The sequence below is a fragment of the Balaenoptera acutorostrata genome, chromosome 21 (assembly GCF_949987535.1).
Source record: "Balaenoptera acutorostrata chromosome 21, mBalAcu1.1, whole genome shotgun sequence".
Classification (NCBI taxonomy): domain Eukaryota; kingdom Metazoa; phylum Chordata; class Mammalia; order Artiodactyla; family Balaenopteridae; genus Balaenoptera; species Balaenoptera acutorostrata.
This window is the reverse complement of record NC_080084.1, coordinates 9,740,196-9,757,730: the sequence shown is the minus strand read 5'-3', so window position 1 is coordinate 9,757,730 and position 17,535 is coordinate 9,740,196. Positions and strand designations below refer to the sequence as shown.

The following is a 17,535-nucleotide window of genomic DNA, read 5'->3' as shown; positions in this document are numbered from 1 at the left end:
TAGCTACAAGGATATATTGCACAGCACAGGCAATATACCCAATATTTTATAATAACTTTGAATGGAGTGTAATCTATAAAAATATTGAGTCACTATATTGTACACCTGAAACTAATATAATATTGTAAATCGACTATACCTCAATTTAAAAAATAATAAATAAAACAATTTTTTTTAAAAAAGAATAGTGGGCAACTAAACTACAGGGTAATGGGCAGGATTTAAGTTAGAGCCTGCTGACTTTTTCTTTTAATCTGCAAAAGAAGCCCACAGGGCTTCCCTGGTGGCGCAGTGGTTGAGAATCTGCCTGCCAATGCAGGGGACACGGGTTCGAGCCCTGGTCTGGGAAGATCCCACATGCCGCGGAGCAACTGGGCCCGTGAGCCACAACTACTGAGCCTGAGCGTCTGGAGCCTCTGCTCCGCAACAAGAGAGGCCGCGATAGTGACAGGCCCGCGCACCGCGATGAAGAGTGGCCCCCACTCACCGCAACTGGAGAAAGCCCTCACACAAAAACGAAGACCCAACACAGCCAAAAATAAACATAATAAATAAATAATAAATAAATATTAAAAAAAAAAAAAAAAAGAAGCCCACAGATGCCCGAAGGAAAGGGCTGCCCCACCTTTTAGGAGCTGGGAATATGCATGCCAGGGAGGTGGCCTGGACTGACCGACTCGTTCTGGTCCTTACATGCTCTGGGATCGTCTTGGGCCTGCACCTACCAAGTGGCCAATAAACAGAAATTGAATGAATTCATTCAATCCAGTTCAATTAATTAAATGAACGTTCCGCTTACTTCCTTCTCTGCCTCAGTTTCCTCTCTACCATATTCTCATTCCTGGACACACAAAAAAAAACGCTGGTTGCGAAGACCAGCATTGTGGAAAACAGTTGAAGTCATTTGCTTTTTTTTGGCCATGCTATGCGGCATGTGAGATCTTAGCTCCCCGACCAGGGTTCGAACCCATGCCCCCTGCATTGGGAGCAAGGAGTCCTAACCTGACCACCAGGGAAGTCCCTGAAATCATTTGTTTTCAGTGTCTCCTCCTGTGGGCCTCCCTCTCCCTCAGGCCTGCACTCAGTAGGTTGGCTCAGAAAAAGCTACTTGGATTCGAATCCCGGTTCTACCACTTTTGAGCTGTGTAACTTGGACACGTTACTTAACCTCTCTGAGCCTCAGTGCCTCACCTATAAAAACAAGCATAGTCCCTACCTCATCAGTTTGTAGTGAGAACTGAGTGAGTTATTACAGGTAAAGAGCTCAGACAGGCTGGCACATAAGGCTCCGTCAATGTTATTATTACAGGGTAAAATACTCACTGCTAATCACAGCTGAGGTGTTGGCAGATTACTAAAGTATAATTCCTCCCAGCAGTATTTGCAACTTAAAAGAGAGAAGAAACTTGAAGGCCCAAAGGAACAAAGTAGTCAAGGGTGACTGCCCAGGGCTAAGGTTGATGTCTGGGGCGGGGCAAATTGAGGGAGGAGAACTTCAAAAGCACACCTCCTCGCATCGCCCCTCCCTGCCAGCCCTGCCTATCTCCCCTTGGGCTGATAGGAGATAAACGAAACCACTTCTTCAAAGCACTCTGCTCAAGGACCAGGATCAAACACAGGGCTGGGAGATAAGCTTCAGCCTACATTTCCTTTGTCCATTCCTTCCCACCACTTCTCCAAAGGAAACTCAAGGGGGAGGAAAAGTAGTTAATTCCTCCCTCTTTTATCAAAGGGAGTTACCTCCCCATCTATAGGGCGATGGGGGCGATGGGGCTGTGATAGGAGAACCAGGGAGAGAGGGAAGCCTCTTCTTGCTGCGCTGCCAGGGCTGCTGTGTGACTTCAGACTCCCCCAGAAGCTCTGGGAGCCCCGGTCTTTATCTGTCAAAAGGGATAAAAACACCTGCCCAAAATAACTCAGAAAATTGTTGCGGGATGATGAACGCAAACGTGTATTTGGGAAAAGATCCTTTAACAGGCTCATATAGTTGACATTTTGAAAAATACTAATTCATCCACCTTGAGTCTTTTTACTAATATGGTGAGGGGAGATAGAAAGAAAGAACCCTCTGTATGTAAAATTCTTATTCGTTCGTTAACAAACTTTCACTGGGCACGTATGGCATTCAGACTGCGTGCGTTCATACCCCCATCTCTTACCAGCTGGGACTCGGGGCAGGGTACTTAACCTCTCTGTGCCTCCACTTCTCTGTGAAATGGGGTAACAATAGGACCTACTTCCTACGGCTTCTGTGAGGATTAGATGAGAGAAATTGAGAAATTGTGCAAAGCGCTTACAACAGTGCTTGGCTGTCCGTGTTGGCTGTTGTGATGAAGATAGTTAAACATCCCTCTAGGCAAGAAGAATACGAAGCGGATGAGGGCAATACAGCAGCATGCACAGTCCAGCAGGAGGATGGACAAGTAAATAAATAACGGCAGATGCCCTGTGATGAGTGTAAGAACATAATCGGAGCTGTGAGAACACAGAAGAGGGGGCTACCAGAGTGGGCTCCCTGGCAAGGCTGGTCCTTCTTGCTTCGCCTATTTGTTCCCACTGTTCCTTGGGCCCCTCTTGTCCTCTCATTCCCCGGGGCTGCGTCTGAAGCCCGGGGATGGGGCAGACAGAGGCAGTGCTGAATCAGGGCTCCTGGCCAAGGCAGTAATTGCCAGCCGCTGAAAGATATTAAGCGCCAGGGAGGAAAACCAAGTCCCCTATGAGGCAGACATTTCAGAATTCTTACAGCTTGTAAAAAAAAAAAAAAAAAAAAAAAAAAAATGTAAATAGTTACCCAGTGAGATATTTCTTGTTGTTGCCATTAGGGCTTGAGTGTCATGAAGAGAGAAGCCATGATTCAGGCAATTCCGCCTTGGCGAGGATGGAAAACTCCACATTAACCCCACACAACACACGTCCCACCTCTCCTCCGAACCTGACTCAGGCGTTTTTTTCCTGGGTGGTGAGTTTTATGTAAATTGAAATCATGACAAAAATCTATAAATATTCAGAATTTCCTAAAGGATTTTCTTGATGGCTTCTGAGAAGCGTTTATTTTTTTAAAGACTCCTTTGACTGGAGGCTGGGGGAGGGGTACCCTCATTTGGGTAGGATGCTGGGCCGACTTGGGTGTTCGCGAATGGGTTCCCAGCGCTGGGAGCCTCTGGATCCAGATGTGCAGTGACTGTTCTCCAGAGCAATCGCCCCACAGAAGCCAACGATGCTGTCGGTCACAGCCGTCATTGACCTGGGACTTTCTTTGTGCCAAGCACTAGATGTGTAACATGCATTGTCTGTTTTGGGCCTCCCAACTCGGAGGTGGCCACTCTTAGGTTTTATACCTGAGGTTTCCAAAGTTTAGGGAGGTTTCCTTGCCCGGGACCACCGCGGCAATGTGGCTCAGAGGTCTGGTTCCCAGAGACCTGACTCCAAGGGACCATTCTGTCACCCACTGGTCACGGGCCTTTGGGTAAGTGACTAACCTCTCCACGCTAGAAATGGGAATGATGAAGGTACCTGAAACTTATCAAGAGCCTGACAGAATTGTAATTCTTCACCTCATTGTCTGGGGGCATTCTCAAGCAGTCCCACTGTCATGGTGCCCCTCCCTCGCAGGGCAATCTGGGAAGGGTCCCTTAGCCACAGGACTGCCGCTTTTCTGCAGAGGAAGGACTCGGGCCCTGTACAACACCGTCTTGTGTGGCATTTTCAACCACACCCCATCAACCTCAATAAACACGACCCAACTGAAAACTTCTTCAGCCTTATTCTCTCCCAGGTGACAAGACATTCCTTTGAAAACGGCCCTTGCTTTAGGCCACTAGGGCCCCATTTAGGACTCTGTAGAGGTTAACATTTCCCTTTTAATTAGGCCTCTGGCCTGGCTGAGTATGATCTTCCATTTTCCCTCCTAAGGCGATTGGATGGATCCAGCCAAAGGGTTCCTGCTTTCCTCATCAGCACCCCAAAGGGAAGCATGGCCCTATTCCTTTGCTAGCACTTTCCAGGAGTGGGGAACTAGGCCTGGTCTCCACCTAAGTGCTGTCTGGCACCCCCTACCCCGTTCCTAGTGATTAGCTGTGAGCTTAGGGAATGGGGTTTCTTAAGGACAATATATGATTACCTGGGCAAACTCTCCACCCTCCATCCCGAGCCTGGTCACCCTGTCCTCACCTCCTCCGCTCTCCCTTCCTTTCATTCATTCTTTACCTTCTTCTTCTTTCCTCCCCAAATAGAGAGTAAATATTTTATCACCCTCCGTTCTCCCCTCTCTTTCTGCTGCCTCCTACCCCTCCAGATTTCTTCCAAATTCCTAAATGCCTTTGTCTCTCTCCCCTCCCCTTTGCTCCCAACTGATTCCCCATTAATCATCCCTAACACACATCTGCTGGGGTCCTAGCAGGAGTTCTTGGCTGGTGCTCACAGCTGGGCTGGTTACGATAATCAAGAAGGGGTCTTTCATCTTTTCCTGTCTCCTAGGGCTCCCCCCTTCCCAGCTCCTCCTCCTCCTCCTCCAAGATTGCCTACAAAGGCCCACCTTCTTCCATTCTGGAAGGTTCTGCTCTCTCTCTGCAGAGCAATCTCCCAAAGGCCAAATGGGCTCGTAGGCTGAAGCAGCCCTGCAGTGGATGTTTAAACTTGGTGTTGGCAGTAGCAAGGATGTCAGAGTGCTCAGAGGCTGGCATGAGAAGGAGGGGTGGGCCGGGGGTAGGGACCACCACAATAAAATAAGTGAGGTCCCCCCTCCTTCTTGTAACCCTCTTGCTGCAGTATGGAATACATCACCCAGTCAGGGCATCCCTTGGCATTCGTGGTAACCTAATTTTACCAGGATTAAAACTGGGGCAGGGAAAGCTTGTGTAATTTTTCAGAGGCCTATGCATACTGTCCAAAAACCAGATGGATCCAGGAAGTACATTCAGTTTAGTGTATAATTGATGTGGCCTGGGAGTGCTGCCTGCTGCCTTCTTTACTGAGCATGATAAAGATTGCCATTTGTTATTTCTGTGATACTTGTTTCTTTCCATTGGAAGAACCCCTTTGAAATCATCTATCCCCATCTTGGGAACTCATGTGATCTCAAGGCGTTGATCAACGAGCAGCAGAGTCCTAGAGCAATACGCCCCGAGTGACAGGCCTGACAATCCGAGTGATGGATTCAGGCTGGGAAAGCGGTACTCGAAGCGAGGCAGTGACACCAGCGCGCCTCCGCTGGCCGCCGAGAGCAAGGAGAAGTGGTCTCCCTAGAGGCCGGTGCACAAAGGGCCAGCTTCACCTTCTGATCGGCGGACCAGGAACTTTAATGTCCGGACAAGGACTATGTGAAACCTCTGCCCGGTGCGAAGCTGGCAATGCATACTTCATCCAAAAGGCACGGGAGGGAGGGGATAGGGTGAAGGAGGATACTGTTATTTTTAATAAAAAGTTTTAAATTCCGAAATTCCCCTGGGAAAACCTAGTGCATTTTCCCCCGCGAGAAGAAAAGGATGGGGGTAGGGTAGACGCATCTCTGGAGTTTGCAGCGACGTGCAGCACTTAAGAGAGATTCCTCCCTCCTCTGGGATGCTGACCTCTCCATGGTCTCCATCCCACCCCCAATAGCAGCTAGGCCGGGTGCAGTGAGAGAATTTTACGCCTCTAAGCAGAACGCCGTAAGAAACCTGAAACATACCAAACATCTAACCTATAAATCAGAGCGTAGGCACCTCGCGCCCGGCGCATCCGGGAGGGGCGCACCGCCTAGGGAACCGCGGCTTATTGCGACCATCTCACTCCGGAAGGGACACCTCAAACTTGCAGGCTTTGGACCGGACTGGCTCAAAGTTGTTGGAGCGGTTTACGCCGCGTCCCGAGAACCGTGGCTGCCTCCGAGGCTCGGGCGCTTCCAAGTGAGGACACCCTGGAGAAGCCAATTAGGGGAAGAGAGCTGGACCCGAGCAGAGCCGGGACTGAGCCTGAGCAGAGCCCGAGCAGGACCAGACCAGAGCTGGGGCTCTGGAGGCGCGGCCCGCCCCTAGGCTGCCTCCCAGAAAGGCTTGGACTTGGCAGTACCGAAGCCGGCGCCAGGAGCTCCTACCCCACCCCCAGCCCACACCGCCCCACCCCAGACACACACGGCCTGCGGGTGACTGCCCCCGCCAGCACCACCCCCCGGCGGTGCCAAGGGAGAGAGGGCAGAGCGACAGGAAAGCCAGCGGAGGATAGGGAGCAGAGCCCAGGGTCCCGGAGAAGTCCCGTCCTCTCTGGGACCCCCGGGGCAGGGACAGCCCAGTTGGGGGGAGGAGAGGAATGCGGCGGGTGGTAAAGGCCGAGGCGGCGGGTTCGCGGGCGAGGCCCCTTTAAGGCTCTCCCCTCCCACCGGCGGCGCCGGCCTCCGCCCGCCGCTCTCCCCGCCCCGGGGTCCCGGCGAGAGCTGCGATTGGGCGGGCGCGGCGATCCCTTTGAAGTGTAGCTGCCGATCGCGGCTATTTGACGTGCGGCTCGCGAAAGGCGAAGGTTTTTGTGTTGCTCGCCGGGGCTAGCGGCGGTGGCGACGGCGGCGGCGTCGTCGTCGTTGGAGGAGGGGTGGAGGCGCAGCGACTGCTGCACCGCGCTCGGCGCTGCGGAGCGAGCCCACCCGCCCCGGGAGCTCGCCTCCCGGTGCTCCCCCTCCCTCCCCGCCCCCCTAGTGGCGCTGCCTCCTCCAAATGAGCGATTCGCCCGCTGGATCTAACTCAAGGACACCCGAAAGCAGCGGCAGCGGCGGCGGCGGGAAGAGGCCGGCAGTGCCGGCGGCGGTGTCCCTCTTGCCCCCGGCGGACCCCCTGCGCCAGGCGAACCGGCTCCCTATCAGGGTCCTGAAGATGCTGAGCGCTCACACCGGCCACCTCCTGCACCCGGAGTACCTGCAGCCGCTGTCCTCCACTCCCGTCAGCCCCATTGAGGTCAGTCCCCTGGTCGCTGCCCGCCCTGCGCCGGCCCCATTCCGCCCACGACTGCCGGGCCCACGGCCCTGCTCCCTGCGCCCCGGGGCTCGGTGCGACGCTCAGATTCGGCCACACTGGCGGACGGAGTGAGGAGGGACGGAGAACAGAGGGGTTAGAGCCCACCCGGTTCTCCGGGAATGGTTCCCCTTCCACACTCTCCCTTCGGAGCTACGTGTTTTCTCTCAGATTGGGTTTGCTCTTGGAGTCTCCCCTGGGTCCTTTACTTCTCCTGGGCACCCAGTCTCCAGGCCAGAGATGATCCCTCCTGGGCCTTTTCCCCCCGCCTCCCCCCCCCCCCCCCCACTCCTCCACCCGGGTTTGTTCTCTCTGAAGCCCGATCGCCCCCGTCCCACGCCGCCCCTGTCCCATCCGGTTAGGGTGCACTACGACCAGGCACTCCCGACCCCAGGTCTTTCTTCCTCCCACTTGCCTGGGTGCCCTCCCCGGGAGGGAGGGGCTACGAAGAGAGCGCCAACGGCATCCCCGGCTTCAGAACGCGCTTCTCCCGTCTCCTACCCCGCGGCGCCACCGCCAGAAACCCGTCCCAAGCGAAGTTCCCCAAACTGAAGGAATAAGTTTTAACCCGGGCCTAGAGGCGGGGGAGATGAGAAGGCAGGAATCGAGTCACAGCCCCTCCCCCAGCCCCGAATCCAGAGAGGTCACCTTCTCCCGTGGTGACCTTTGGTGGACTACTTCCACTGCCCATTCCCCGGGGCCTACAGCGCACTCCAGTATCCGGAGGAGCGAGGGATCCCACCGACGGGCAGTGTGAGCGCAGTTCCGTCCAGCTGCCCCGCCCGCCCGCCTGCCAGGCCCTCGCAGACCCTCTCCCCGAGGCCCTCCCGCCCCGTCGCGCCGCCTTGCGTGCTCCCCGCGCCCACCCCGCTCCCCTGGCGCCCCGCTCGCTCGCTCCGTGGGTATCTGGTCTCACTCCCGTCTCCCTTCCCTTACCACTGTCTCCCACAGCTGGACGCCAAGAAGAGTCCTTTGGCGTTGCTGGCCCAGACTTGCTCACAGATCGGCAAGCCGGATCCGCCGCCCTCGTCCAAGCTCAACTCGGTAGCGGCGGCCAACGGGCTGGGAGCGGAGAAGGACCCTGGCCGCTCGGCCTCGGGCGCCGCCTCCGCGTCTGCGGCGCTCAAGCAGCTGGGGGACTCCCCGGCCGAGGACAAGTCCAGCTTCAAGCCCTACTCCAAGGGCTCCGGAGGCGGCGATTCCCGCAAAGACAGCGGCTCCTCTTCCGTGTTCTCCACCTCTTCCTCCTCCTCCTTGTCCCCGGGAGACAAGGCGGGCTTCAGGGTCCCCAGCGCCGCCTGCACGCCCTTTCCCCCGCATGGAGCGCCGGTCTCCGCGTCGTCGTCCTCGTCCTCTCCCGGCGGCTCCCGGGGCGGTTCACCGCACCACTCTGACTGCAAGACCGGCGGCGGGGGCGCCGGCGGAGAGCTGGACAAGAAGGACCAGGAGCCCAAGCCCAGCCCGGAGCCCGCGGCCGTGAGCCGAGGCAGCGGTGGGGAGCCGGGCGCGCATGGAGGCGGCACCGAGGCCGGGGCCTCCGGGCGCAAGTCGGAGCCGCCCTCCGCGCTGGTGGGGGCCGGCCACGTGGCGCCGGTGTCGCCCTACAAGCCGGGCCACTCGGTGTTCCCGCTGCCACCCTCCAGCATCGGCTATCACGGCTCCATCGTGGGCGCCTACGCCGGCTACCCGTCTCAGTTCGTGCCTGGCCTGGATCCGAGCAAGTCTGGCCTCGTGGGAGGCCAGTTGTCGGGGGGCCTGGGCCTGCCCCCGGGCAAGCCCCCCAGCTCCAGCCCGCTCACCGGGGCCTCCCCGCCGTCCTTCCTGCAGGGATTATGCCGCGACCCCTACTGCCTGGGAGGTTACCACGGCGCCTCGCACCTCGGCGGCTCCAGCTGCTCCACCTGCAGCGCGCACGACCCAGCTGCGCCCGGCCTGAAGGCGGGGGGCTACCCGCTGGTGTACCCCGGGCACCCGCTGCAGCCCGCCGCGCTCTCGTCCAGCGCCGCCCAGGCCGCGCTCCCCGGCCACCCGCTCTACACCTACGGCTTCATGCTGCAGAACGAACCGCTGCCGCACAGCTGCAACTGGGTGGCGGCCAGCGGGCCTTGCGACAAGCGCTTCGCCACCTCGGAGGAGCTGCTCAGCCACCTACGGACTCACACGGCCCTGCCCGGCGCCGAGAAACTTCTGGCCGCCTATCCGGGGGCCTCGGGCCTGGGCAGCGCCGCCGCGGCCGCTGCGGCCGCCGCCTCCTGCCATCTGCACCTCCCCCCGCCGACCGCCCCCGGCAGCCCCGGGTCGCTGTCCTTGCGGAGTCCACACACTTTGGGCCTAAGCCGGTACCACCCTTACGGCAAGAGCCACTTATCCACAGCCGGGGGCCTAGCCGTGCCGTCCCTCCCCACAGCCGGACCCTACTACTCACCATACGCGCTGTACGGACAGAGACTGGCCTCAGCCTCCGCGCTCGGATACCAGTAACTACAGCCCTGCTTCCTCCCCAGCCTCCTCTCCTCCCCGCCGCTGCCTCCCTTCCCCACCCGCCTCCGCTGCCTCCTCCACCACTGCTTGTCCCTGCCGGACCCCCGCCCAAACCTCCCCCCCCCCACCGGACTGTGTATTTATTTACTGTAATGTTAGCTTACAAGCTGGGAATATAAGTGCATTAACGGCCCACACGAGTCAATGGTATGCAAAGAGTCTGTTCCCCCCAAATAATAATAATAATCACACAGGTAACTACATGTCCCCAGCCCCTCTTTCTTTCTTTTCCGTTTTTTCTTTTACTTAGATGTAAGTTTTCGAGTTTTTTTCCTTTTGCGCTTTTTTTTTTTTTTTTTGATTGGTTTGGTTTTATGGGGAGGAGGGGGAGTTGGGGGTTCTTCTTGTTTTCCCTTTCTGGGGAGTTTCTTGCATGCTTCTTAACCGTTCAAACTACACTTCCTCCTTCTCTTGCCCCCTCCTTTCCCTTTCATTTCTTCTTGTTTCCATCCATTTGAGGTTCTGTATTTTTCCTTTGTACAAGTAACAGAGAGGAGGTATTTTTTGTAACGCATTTGGGGGTGCAGGGAGCGGCCTTGGGAGCTAGAGGTCTTGCCCTCTTATGGACCTGGAACTTTGCTCTGTGACCCCTGCCCTGCCACTCTCCCTAGGCTCCTTGGTCTGCGCCCTGGCCCCCCAAATTAGAGCCTTGCTCCCCGATCTTGCTCTGAGCACCAGTCAGTGGCCGGAGAGGCGCCCCCAACAGAGCCTTTCTCCTCCCAGACTCTTAACAGGCCCCAGACACCGGGTGGTCACACTGCCTGATGGTGAGGGGCCTGCAGGGCTCACTTCATTGAAGTAAAAGTTCTAGAAGGCCCTACTGGCATGGAACTTTGCTCTTTATAGTTTGCAAAGTGCTTTTATAGTCATTGTTTTTCTCTGGCTATCGTGGCTGTGGTCCCTGTCCTGGCGACGGGGGCTGGGTCGGTGATTCTTGCTAGATCCTTCCAAAGCAGACCAGTGGTAGTGTCAGCTGGCAGCACAGCCTTGTTAGCACCATTGGGGGAGTTAGGGAGCACACGGATCACAGCAACCCCGGTGGCCCCCTCCCAGGCCTGACCCAAGAGTCCCCAAAGTTGGCCGTGGGCTCCCTCAGTTACTGGGATTGAAGGCTCGGCCCCGGGGTCTTCACCCAACACCCTCCCTCCCTCCCTCCTGGCCTTATGCAGCTGCGCAAGGGCTGCGGGGCCTGTTTGGGATGAATAGAGCTCTCCCTTGGTTAAGACTTATTTTGTTAATAAATGGAGTACTTGGCTATATTCACACCGTGGTGTTTCTCTCTTGCCTGCCCCACTGACCCACTTCCAGACGCCTAAGCAGATGCCCTTCTTTTGTTCTTGTTTAAAACACCTTATGGTTTCCTGCTCAGATTTCCGTTCAAGGACGAGTTTAATGCCTTTCCTCAAGAAAGCAGGAGAGAAGAAAACAAAACTTCTGCCAACGCGTTACGAATAACATAAAACGGCCCCTTTTTTTCCAACTTGGTTATTTAGCTCCCAGCCTCACTTCGAAGGCCTTGCCATTTCCTGGGGACAGGGTGGAGGGAGTGTGTAAATGTGGATTTTCCTCTGGGCCTAGCTTCGAGGTCCGAGGGGCCGAGAAGGGAACCAGGCCCCAAGACCAAGAAACTCGGCAGCGCCGCCCCGGAGCCCTGCGGGCGAGCAAAGACGACGTGCCTCTGGCGCCACCAGGTGGCGGAAAGGCGAGCGACTGTCGCCAGCCCCGACCGCGCCTTCCGCGCTACGCCCTCCAAGTGGGGAGGATTTCCTCTCCCTGACGGTGCCTTTTATACACCTTGAAGCTGAAGGGTAGATGCACCTGTTGAGAAGGGTGCTTCTCAAGGCTTGGGAACTCCCCAAGGCCAGCTCTGGATTGTGGACCCCAGTCGTCTGCGCCCCCAGAGACTTCTCTGAGCGGGGTTTGGGTTTTGTGGAGAAGGCGCGGCGATTACTCGGGACCTGGAAGCCACCCTCGGTGCCCGTTTTCTTGAGCTCGCACGATTGACACCGGCTTCTGCATTCTCGGGCAGGCCAGAGTTGGGATGCCGTTTATCGAGATGGTGGGAGAGGGCCGGGGCACCTCCCCACTGCGCGGGGAGTCCGAGGGCCAGAGGAGAGGGCCGTGGGGCCCCGGGGCCTGTGTGTCCTCCCCGGGCTCGGGCCGCCCCCCCCCCCCCCCCGAGGCTGGCGCCGCTCAGGTTCCGGCTGCAGGACGCCCGGTGCCCACCTCTCGGGGCGCGGCTGGCCAGGGCGCGCGGAGCCACCCGATGAGCGCACTGCAAAATGCCTGCCTCGCCCCTTCTTGGCCGTGCTCCTCTGCGTCGGCGCCGCGCAGCTTTGGGAGGTGCTGTGTTGCAGTTCGCGTTGTTTCGCTTTACTTTCTCCGTGAGGAAGGCGACTTCGGGGCAGCTCCTGCTCCGCAAACTGTGTGCTTCTGAAATGTCCCTAGACCCAGAGGTCAAGTGCGGAAGGGGGCGGGAGGGATGCTGCGCTCTCTGCGCTCGCTGTCTCAGCCCACAGCCGTCCCCAAACTCCTTTAGAGAGTCACAGGGTGGGTCTCGGCCTCCTCCGGCATCATGACCTCGGGATTTGACAGAACCTCAACATACGATGTTTCTGCGGGCGGGTTGGTTTGGGGTTTGCGGGGGTCGCCCCTATATCTCTGTTTCTGGGCAAAATTCCTTCACTAGTCAAGGGAACCTCAGTCTTCTTCTGCAGCAAATGGCAGTGCTGGAGTAAGAGCCTGTGTGTGTCGCAGGGGAAGGGACCTGGGCTGCTGGCATCCTTGCGCACGGGGCGGGGCGGAGTCAGGGAGAGGTTGCATGGGCTGGAGAAGTCGCCCTGAGAGCAGCTCAGGGTCTTCCTCGGGAATCATCCTTATGCAACGTCTCAGAGTTCAAACTGGCCCAAGGGAAGCTTTAAAAGACCTGAAATGTAGCAACTTGTTTTACTTTTTCTTTTTCTCTGTTGTTTTGTTTGCTCTTGGTTATTTTATTTCCCATCTTCCCTTCCTCTCAAATCCCCCTCTTTCCTTCAGATACCTTTTTTGGTTGGTTTGTGTGGGGTTTTTTTAATGCCTGCTAAAATTGCTGGAAATTGCTCCCTCTGCAGGGGGACTTAAGCTTTTCTCTTTCTTAAACTGGGTCTTCAGACCTCCCTACCTAAGGACCACAGGGCTCCCCTTGTTGGGACAGCAGAAAGGGAGAGACTCCATATCTCCAAGAGCAAACTCTCCATATAGCAAAAGAAACTTCTCTCGAGGTGCTTGGCTTACATGGGAGGTGTGAGAATGCAGGTTAAAAACTCCTCAGAGGATTGAGTTTCCCCCAGAAAATGTATTATCGGCCTTTGCAGAACAGGAAGGATGCCGTTGGCCTGATTGGAAAAGGCTGTCACCAACTACCACTGTGACACGGAGGGCAGGCATTGTAGTCTGGAGGGGCCCAGTTTTCACCCTCGGATGTCAGCTCTCCTCACCATAAATGGGTGACAGTCGTAAGACATGGGGCTGTTTTCACTAACTGTGGGGGGAGTTTGTTACTTTCAGGAGCTACATTCCTAGGAAACAAAGTTGCTGTTTTAATAGAGATAATACTCCCCACCAGCTGCTCATTTGCATAATTAATTCACCCAGCAACTCTTCTTTGAGAATCACCTCTACCTTCCATCTCTCCACCTCCTTCTCTTCCTAGCCCTCCTCCCCCTCTTCCTCCTAATCTCTTCCAGGCACCAGCAATGGGGCCTGCGTTCCCCAGGCACCAGGAAAGGTGGCAGCCACAGAGCTGGACCTTGAGACACTGGATGTTCCTGGCTCTGGGTGATATTTTCACACCTCCTGCCTGGTTATTTTTGTGGCCTCATGGGCAGCAGTGGGAGGAAGGGAGGAGAGAGAGGAAAAGGCCTCACCCTCAGATACAGGTTTGACACAAACAGAATTGAAGGGTGTTAAGTTTTGAACTTCCCAGTCGCCCCCCCAAACCCATCCCCTGAGAATCCACAGCCCAAGTGGGAGAGGTGGGGCCCTCCAGCATTTTTCTGCAGCCATAATTGCCTTGGTCTACACAGCATCCTGGGATGTGTCTTTCAATACACGAACTAACCCCCTCCTGATGTATGTCTGGATTTCCGTGGACTCCGTCTTCCAATAATACTGTGGCTCTGTACTTTATTAATCATTCTGTAGGGGAAGCTGCACTCCAGTTTTCTGTTTGACTTGATTTCATTCATCCTGTCTTTTTGCAAAATAGATGGTTGACTGCATCCGATAATGTATGGTTTAATTTGGAGCACTATGGGTTTGAATTACCATTTTCATAATGTGCTGTGCATTAATGTGTTACATCATTTATAAAGAGGAATGTGCTGGGTTTCAAACTTTCTCCTGAAAGCCAAAGTCACCTCACGGAAACAAAGCCAAATCACATCGACCCATCTCCTTCCCTCGCTGCCCAGGAAACTCTTGCCTCCTCCCCAGCCCAGGTGAAATCTGCAAGCCCCCCTAAAACTCCCCATGAGGCTTTGGTGTTCACATAATGCAGGTGGGTGTCAAGGTTTGGGGGGAACGTGCCCATGGCTGCCCGGGAGCCATCAATGGCAGCACAAAGCTCCCCCTCATTACTGCATAGCAACCCCGCCCCTTTGCGGAGACCTCCAGTGGACGGCTCCGCCTCGACCCTAATCCCAGCACTCCCTCCCCGATGGCTGTAATAACACCAGCTGTCTGTTACTCAAACTCTGACTGAGGAGGAAAAAGCACTGATTATCCAAATACAGTCATTAAAGGGGAAATGTGTTTTTAGGACTGTCAGAGTGATTAATGAGGGCTAGCCGTCTTTGCAAATGCACTTGTTTAGTCTAACTGGCAGCTTCTATTTTCCTATTGATTTATTGCAGCCGTTGCCGGGCCTCGGTGTGTGCGGAGTCAGGGCACTTCACAACTGTGCCCTGTTTAAACAGGAAAAGCACGCACCGTTTTGTCCAGGAGGGAGGGAGCAGCCTAAAGTCTCTCCCCTCAGTTCAGTCTCCAGGGCCCCAGACCAACAAAGAAGACATTAAAAACCTGCAGCCCAGAGAGAGAGAAGGAAACTGCCTCCCCTTGGTCGTCCCCAGTTCCAAGGTCAGCGGAGGTGCGCCCTGGCCCCTGGACAAAGCCCGCCCTATTGTCACACTCAGCATGCCCGCATCCTCTCCTCCGGCCCCCCCAAACCAGCTGTCAGCCACCGAGTCCAAGGACAGGAAAGGCACCCAGCAGAGAGGGAGGCCAGGGAGGGGGCCAATGGGCTCAGCCAAGCTAAAAACGGAACCGAAGCAACCCTGCCGTCCAGGGGCGGGAACAAGGTCAGGAGTTTGTGGGAAATTGATGGAGCCGTGTGGTTGATTTCAACTTTTAAAAAGTGGCAAGGGGTGGGGAGGGGGAGGGATACAAGAGTGATACCGACTCCGTTCCACTTGTACAGTTTATGTTTTGACAAATGATGTACCTAATGACCAAGATAGAGAAATGGCAGCTTGAAAATAGAGACCCAGCATTGGGGAATTAGACTTCCAGGAGGTCGATCACCAAAGCAAACAGAGTTTACAGGATTCCTGTTCCGTGCCCAGCGCAATGCGGGGGCATCGGGAGACACAGGAGAAAACTCAGACCATGTTCCTGCCCAATTTAGTTGGAGGAGACAAGATATACCCATGAGATCGGGAACAAGACAGTATTCTATATCACTGCCTTTATGCCAGTCTAGTAAGTGCTGAATTGCACGGTGCAGACAGTGGAGAACAGGACAGAATATAATAAGGGGCTAGCTGTGCAGATTGACAGCCGGGCTACAGAAGCTGGAGGGAGAGCTCACTGGGGCTGACACTGGGGACCTTCCCATGGGAGTTCCATTCTGTTGGGAGGCGCCCCAATTCCTCGTAGGCCCGTCCTCTTCTGGAGGCTGGAAGATGGGTGAGGCCTTCATTCCATAGTGGTGAGAGGGCTGAGCCAGAGCCCAGAGCCGGTGATTTCCATTCTCAAGCAGATCAAGGAATAGCCTTGCCTAACCAGCTTGCACCTTCCATGGAAAATTCCAGACCTGGAAATGGTTTGTGCTTCTTCCTAGATGAGGTGCCTTTACAAGTTTTCCCAGGGCTGGTGGCATATCACGAGCTTTATTAACACTTCCCAAGACAGGAAAAGCTGTCAGTGGATGTGGATCACAGAGGAGCTAGGAAAGCTTTCTCTTAAGAGAAAAGAAAGTGAACCTGCCGACTGAGAGGAAGTGAAGTGACCGTATTGTTCAAAATGGAGACCAAGAGTGTGAGTGTACTTCGGTAGCTGGGGGACTGTCCTGAAAAGTCCAGAAAGTGTAGTCATCATACGTATGGTAGAAAGAGCATTGAAACAAGAGTCAGAAAACCTGGATTTTGCTCTGGTTCTGAAACTTAATTTCTGTGCGACCTTGAATAAGTCACTTCATCTCTCTGAGTCTCTTTTTTTCCCATTTCTGAAATGAAGTTGTGGCACCTTGTAATTTTTAAGCCCCTTTTTTTTCACATGAAGCATTTTATTTTATTTTTTTTAATTGACGTATAGTTGATTTACAATATTAGTTTCTGGTATACAACATAGCAACTCAATATTTTTATAGATTATACTCCATTTAAAGTTATTACAAAATATTGGCTATATTTCCCCGTATTGTACAATATATCCTTGTACCTTATCTATTTTATACATAGCAGTTTGTATTTCTTAATCCCCTACCCCTATCTTGCCCCCCTTCCCTCTCCCCACTGGTAATCACTAGCTTGTTCTCTATGTCTGTGAGTCTGTTTCTGTTTTGTTATATACATTCATTTGTTTTATTTTTTAGACTCCACATGTAAGTGATAACACAGAGTATTTGTCTTTCTCTGACTTATTTCACTAAGCATAATACCATCCAGGTCCATCCGCATTGTTGCAAGTGACAGAATTTTGTTGTTTTTATGGCTGAGTAGTATTCCATTATATATATATATATATACCACATCTTCTTTATCCATTTGTCTGTTGATGGACACTTAGGTTGTTTCCGTATCTTGACTGTTGTAAATAATGCTGCTGCAAACATTGGGATGCATGTATCTTTTTGAATTAGTGTTTTCATTTTCTTTGGATATATGCCCAGGTGTGGAATTGCTGGGTCATATGGTAGTTCTATTTTTAGTTTTATGAAGCTCCTCCATACTGTGTTCCATAGTGGCTGCACCAATTTAATTCCCGCTAAAAGTGTACAAGTGTTCCCTTTTCTTCACATCTAAGCCCTTTCTAACTGGAATATTCTATGAGTTTATAAAATGTTTAAAGGGTGAAGCATGGTGGTCAGAGTTGGGCAGGATGCTGTGACACTGGTTCCCAGTCTAATGCAATACTAAAGTTCCCATCAGGACAGTAAAAGTGGAAGACCGAGAAAAAGGAACCTCGTGACTTTACCTCAGTTATGGAGGGTGGGTGGAGGGTCCACAAGAAGAATGTTGTAATGTGGACTTTCCATCCAGGGAACTGGGCCCAAAAGAATGAAGCATTAAAATATTTTTTCATTTGATGAAATGCTGAGAATAGGGTGATGCCGGTATTTCAGCGGCTGCTTGGTAATTAAGTGGGTCAGACATTATTATTTTAAATAATATGAGGTTAAACCAAGGTCTACAAAAAGAATCCATTTTTCACAGCCTCCGTCCAATTGCTTTTGGAAAGTGGGACTGGCGAGGGAAGAAATGAAAGGCAGATAAAAATCAAACCACAGTGGGGGGACCTTTGCTCTGAGTGGGCAGTGGCGATCTCCATAGCTCTTTGGAACATAAAATAAAATGATCCTCCTGGAGTTTAAATCAGAGCCAGATTTTAGAATGGAAACAGTCATTTGGAAAATGTCACTGCACGTTCCCCACGTCCTATTTGTTTTCCTGGGTATGTGGATGTGTGAATTCTTGTGGAGGGGTGGGGGGCTGGGCGGGGGGTGAGTTATATACAGGTTTGTACCCAGTCCATAAAGGAA

General features: G+C 53.9%; 1 protein-coding gene across 1 annotated transcript; it reads left to right on the top strand.

Annotated features, from left to right (window-relative positions):
• The first annotated feature begins 6,172 nt into the window (after positions 1-6,172).
• On the top strand, positions 6,173-10,781 carry ZNF703 (zinc finger protein 703). Its single transcript, XM_057537477.1, has 2 exons — positions 6,173-6,920; positions 7,929-10,781. Exons 1-2 carry the CDS (start codon positions 6,684-6,686, stop codon positions 9,456-9,458), a joined length of 1,767 nt encoding a protein of 588 aa, XP_057393460.1. The 5' UTR covers positions 6,173-6,683; the 3' UTR covers positions 9,459-10,781.
• Positions 10,782-17,535: the final 6,754 nt, after the last annotated feature.

Excerpts from the sequence above, each read along its gene's own strand:
- ZNF703 (XM_057537477.1), top strand. The coding sequence starts at position 6,684 with ATGAGCGATTCGCCCGCTGGATCTAACTCAAGGACACCCGAAAGCAGC. Across the intron at positions 6,921-7,928 it reads CTCCCGTCAGCCCCATTGAG|CTGGACGCCAAGAAGAGTCC; the intron begins GTCAGTCCCCTG and ends TGTCTCCCACAG.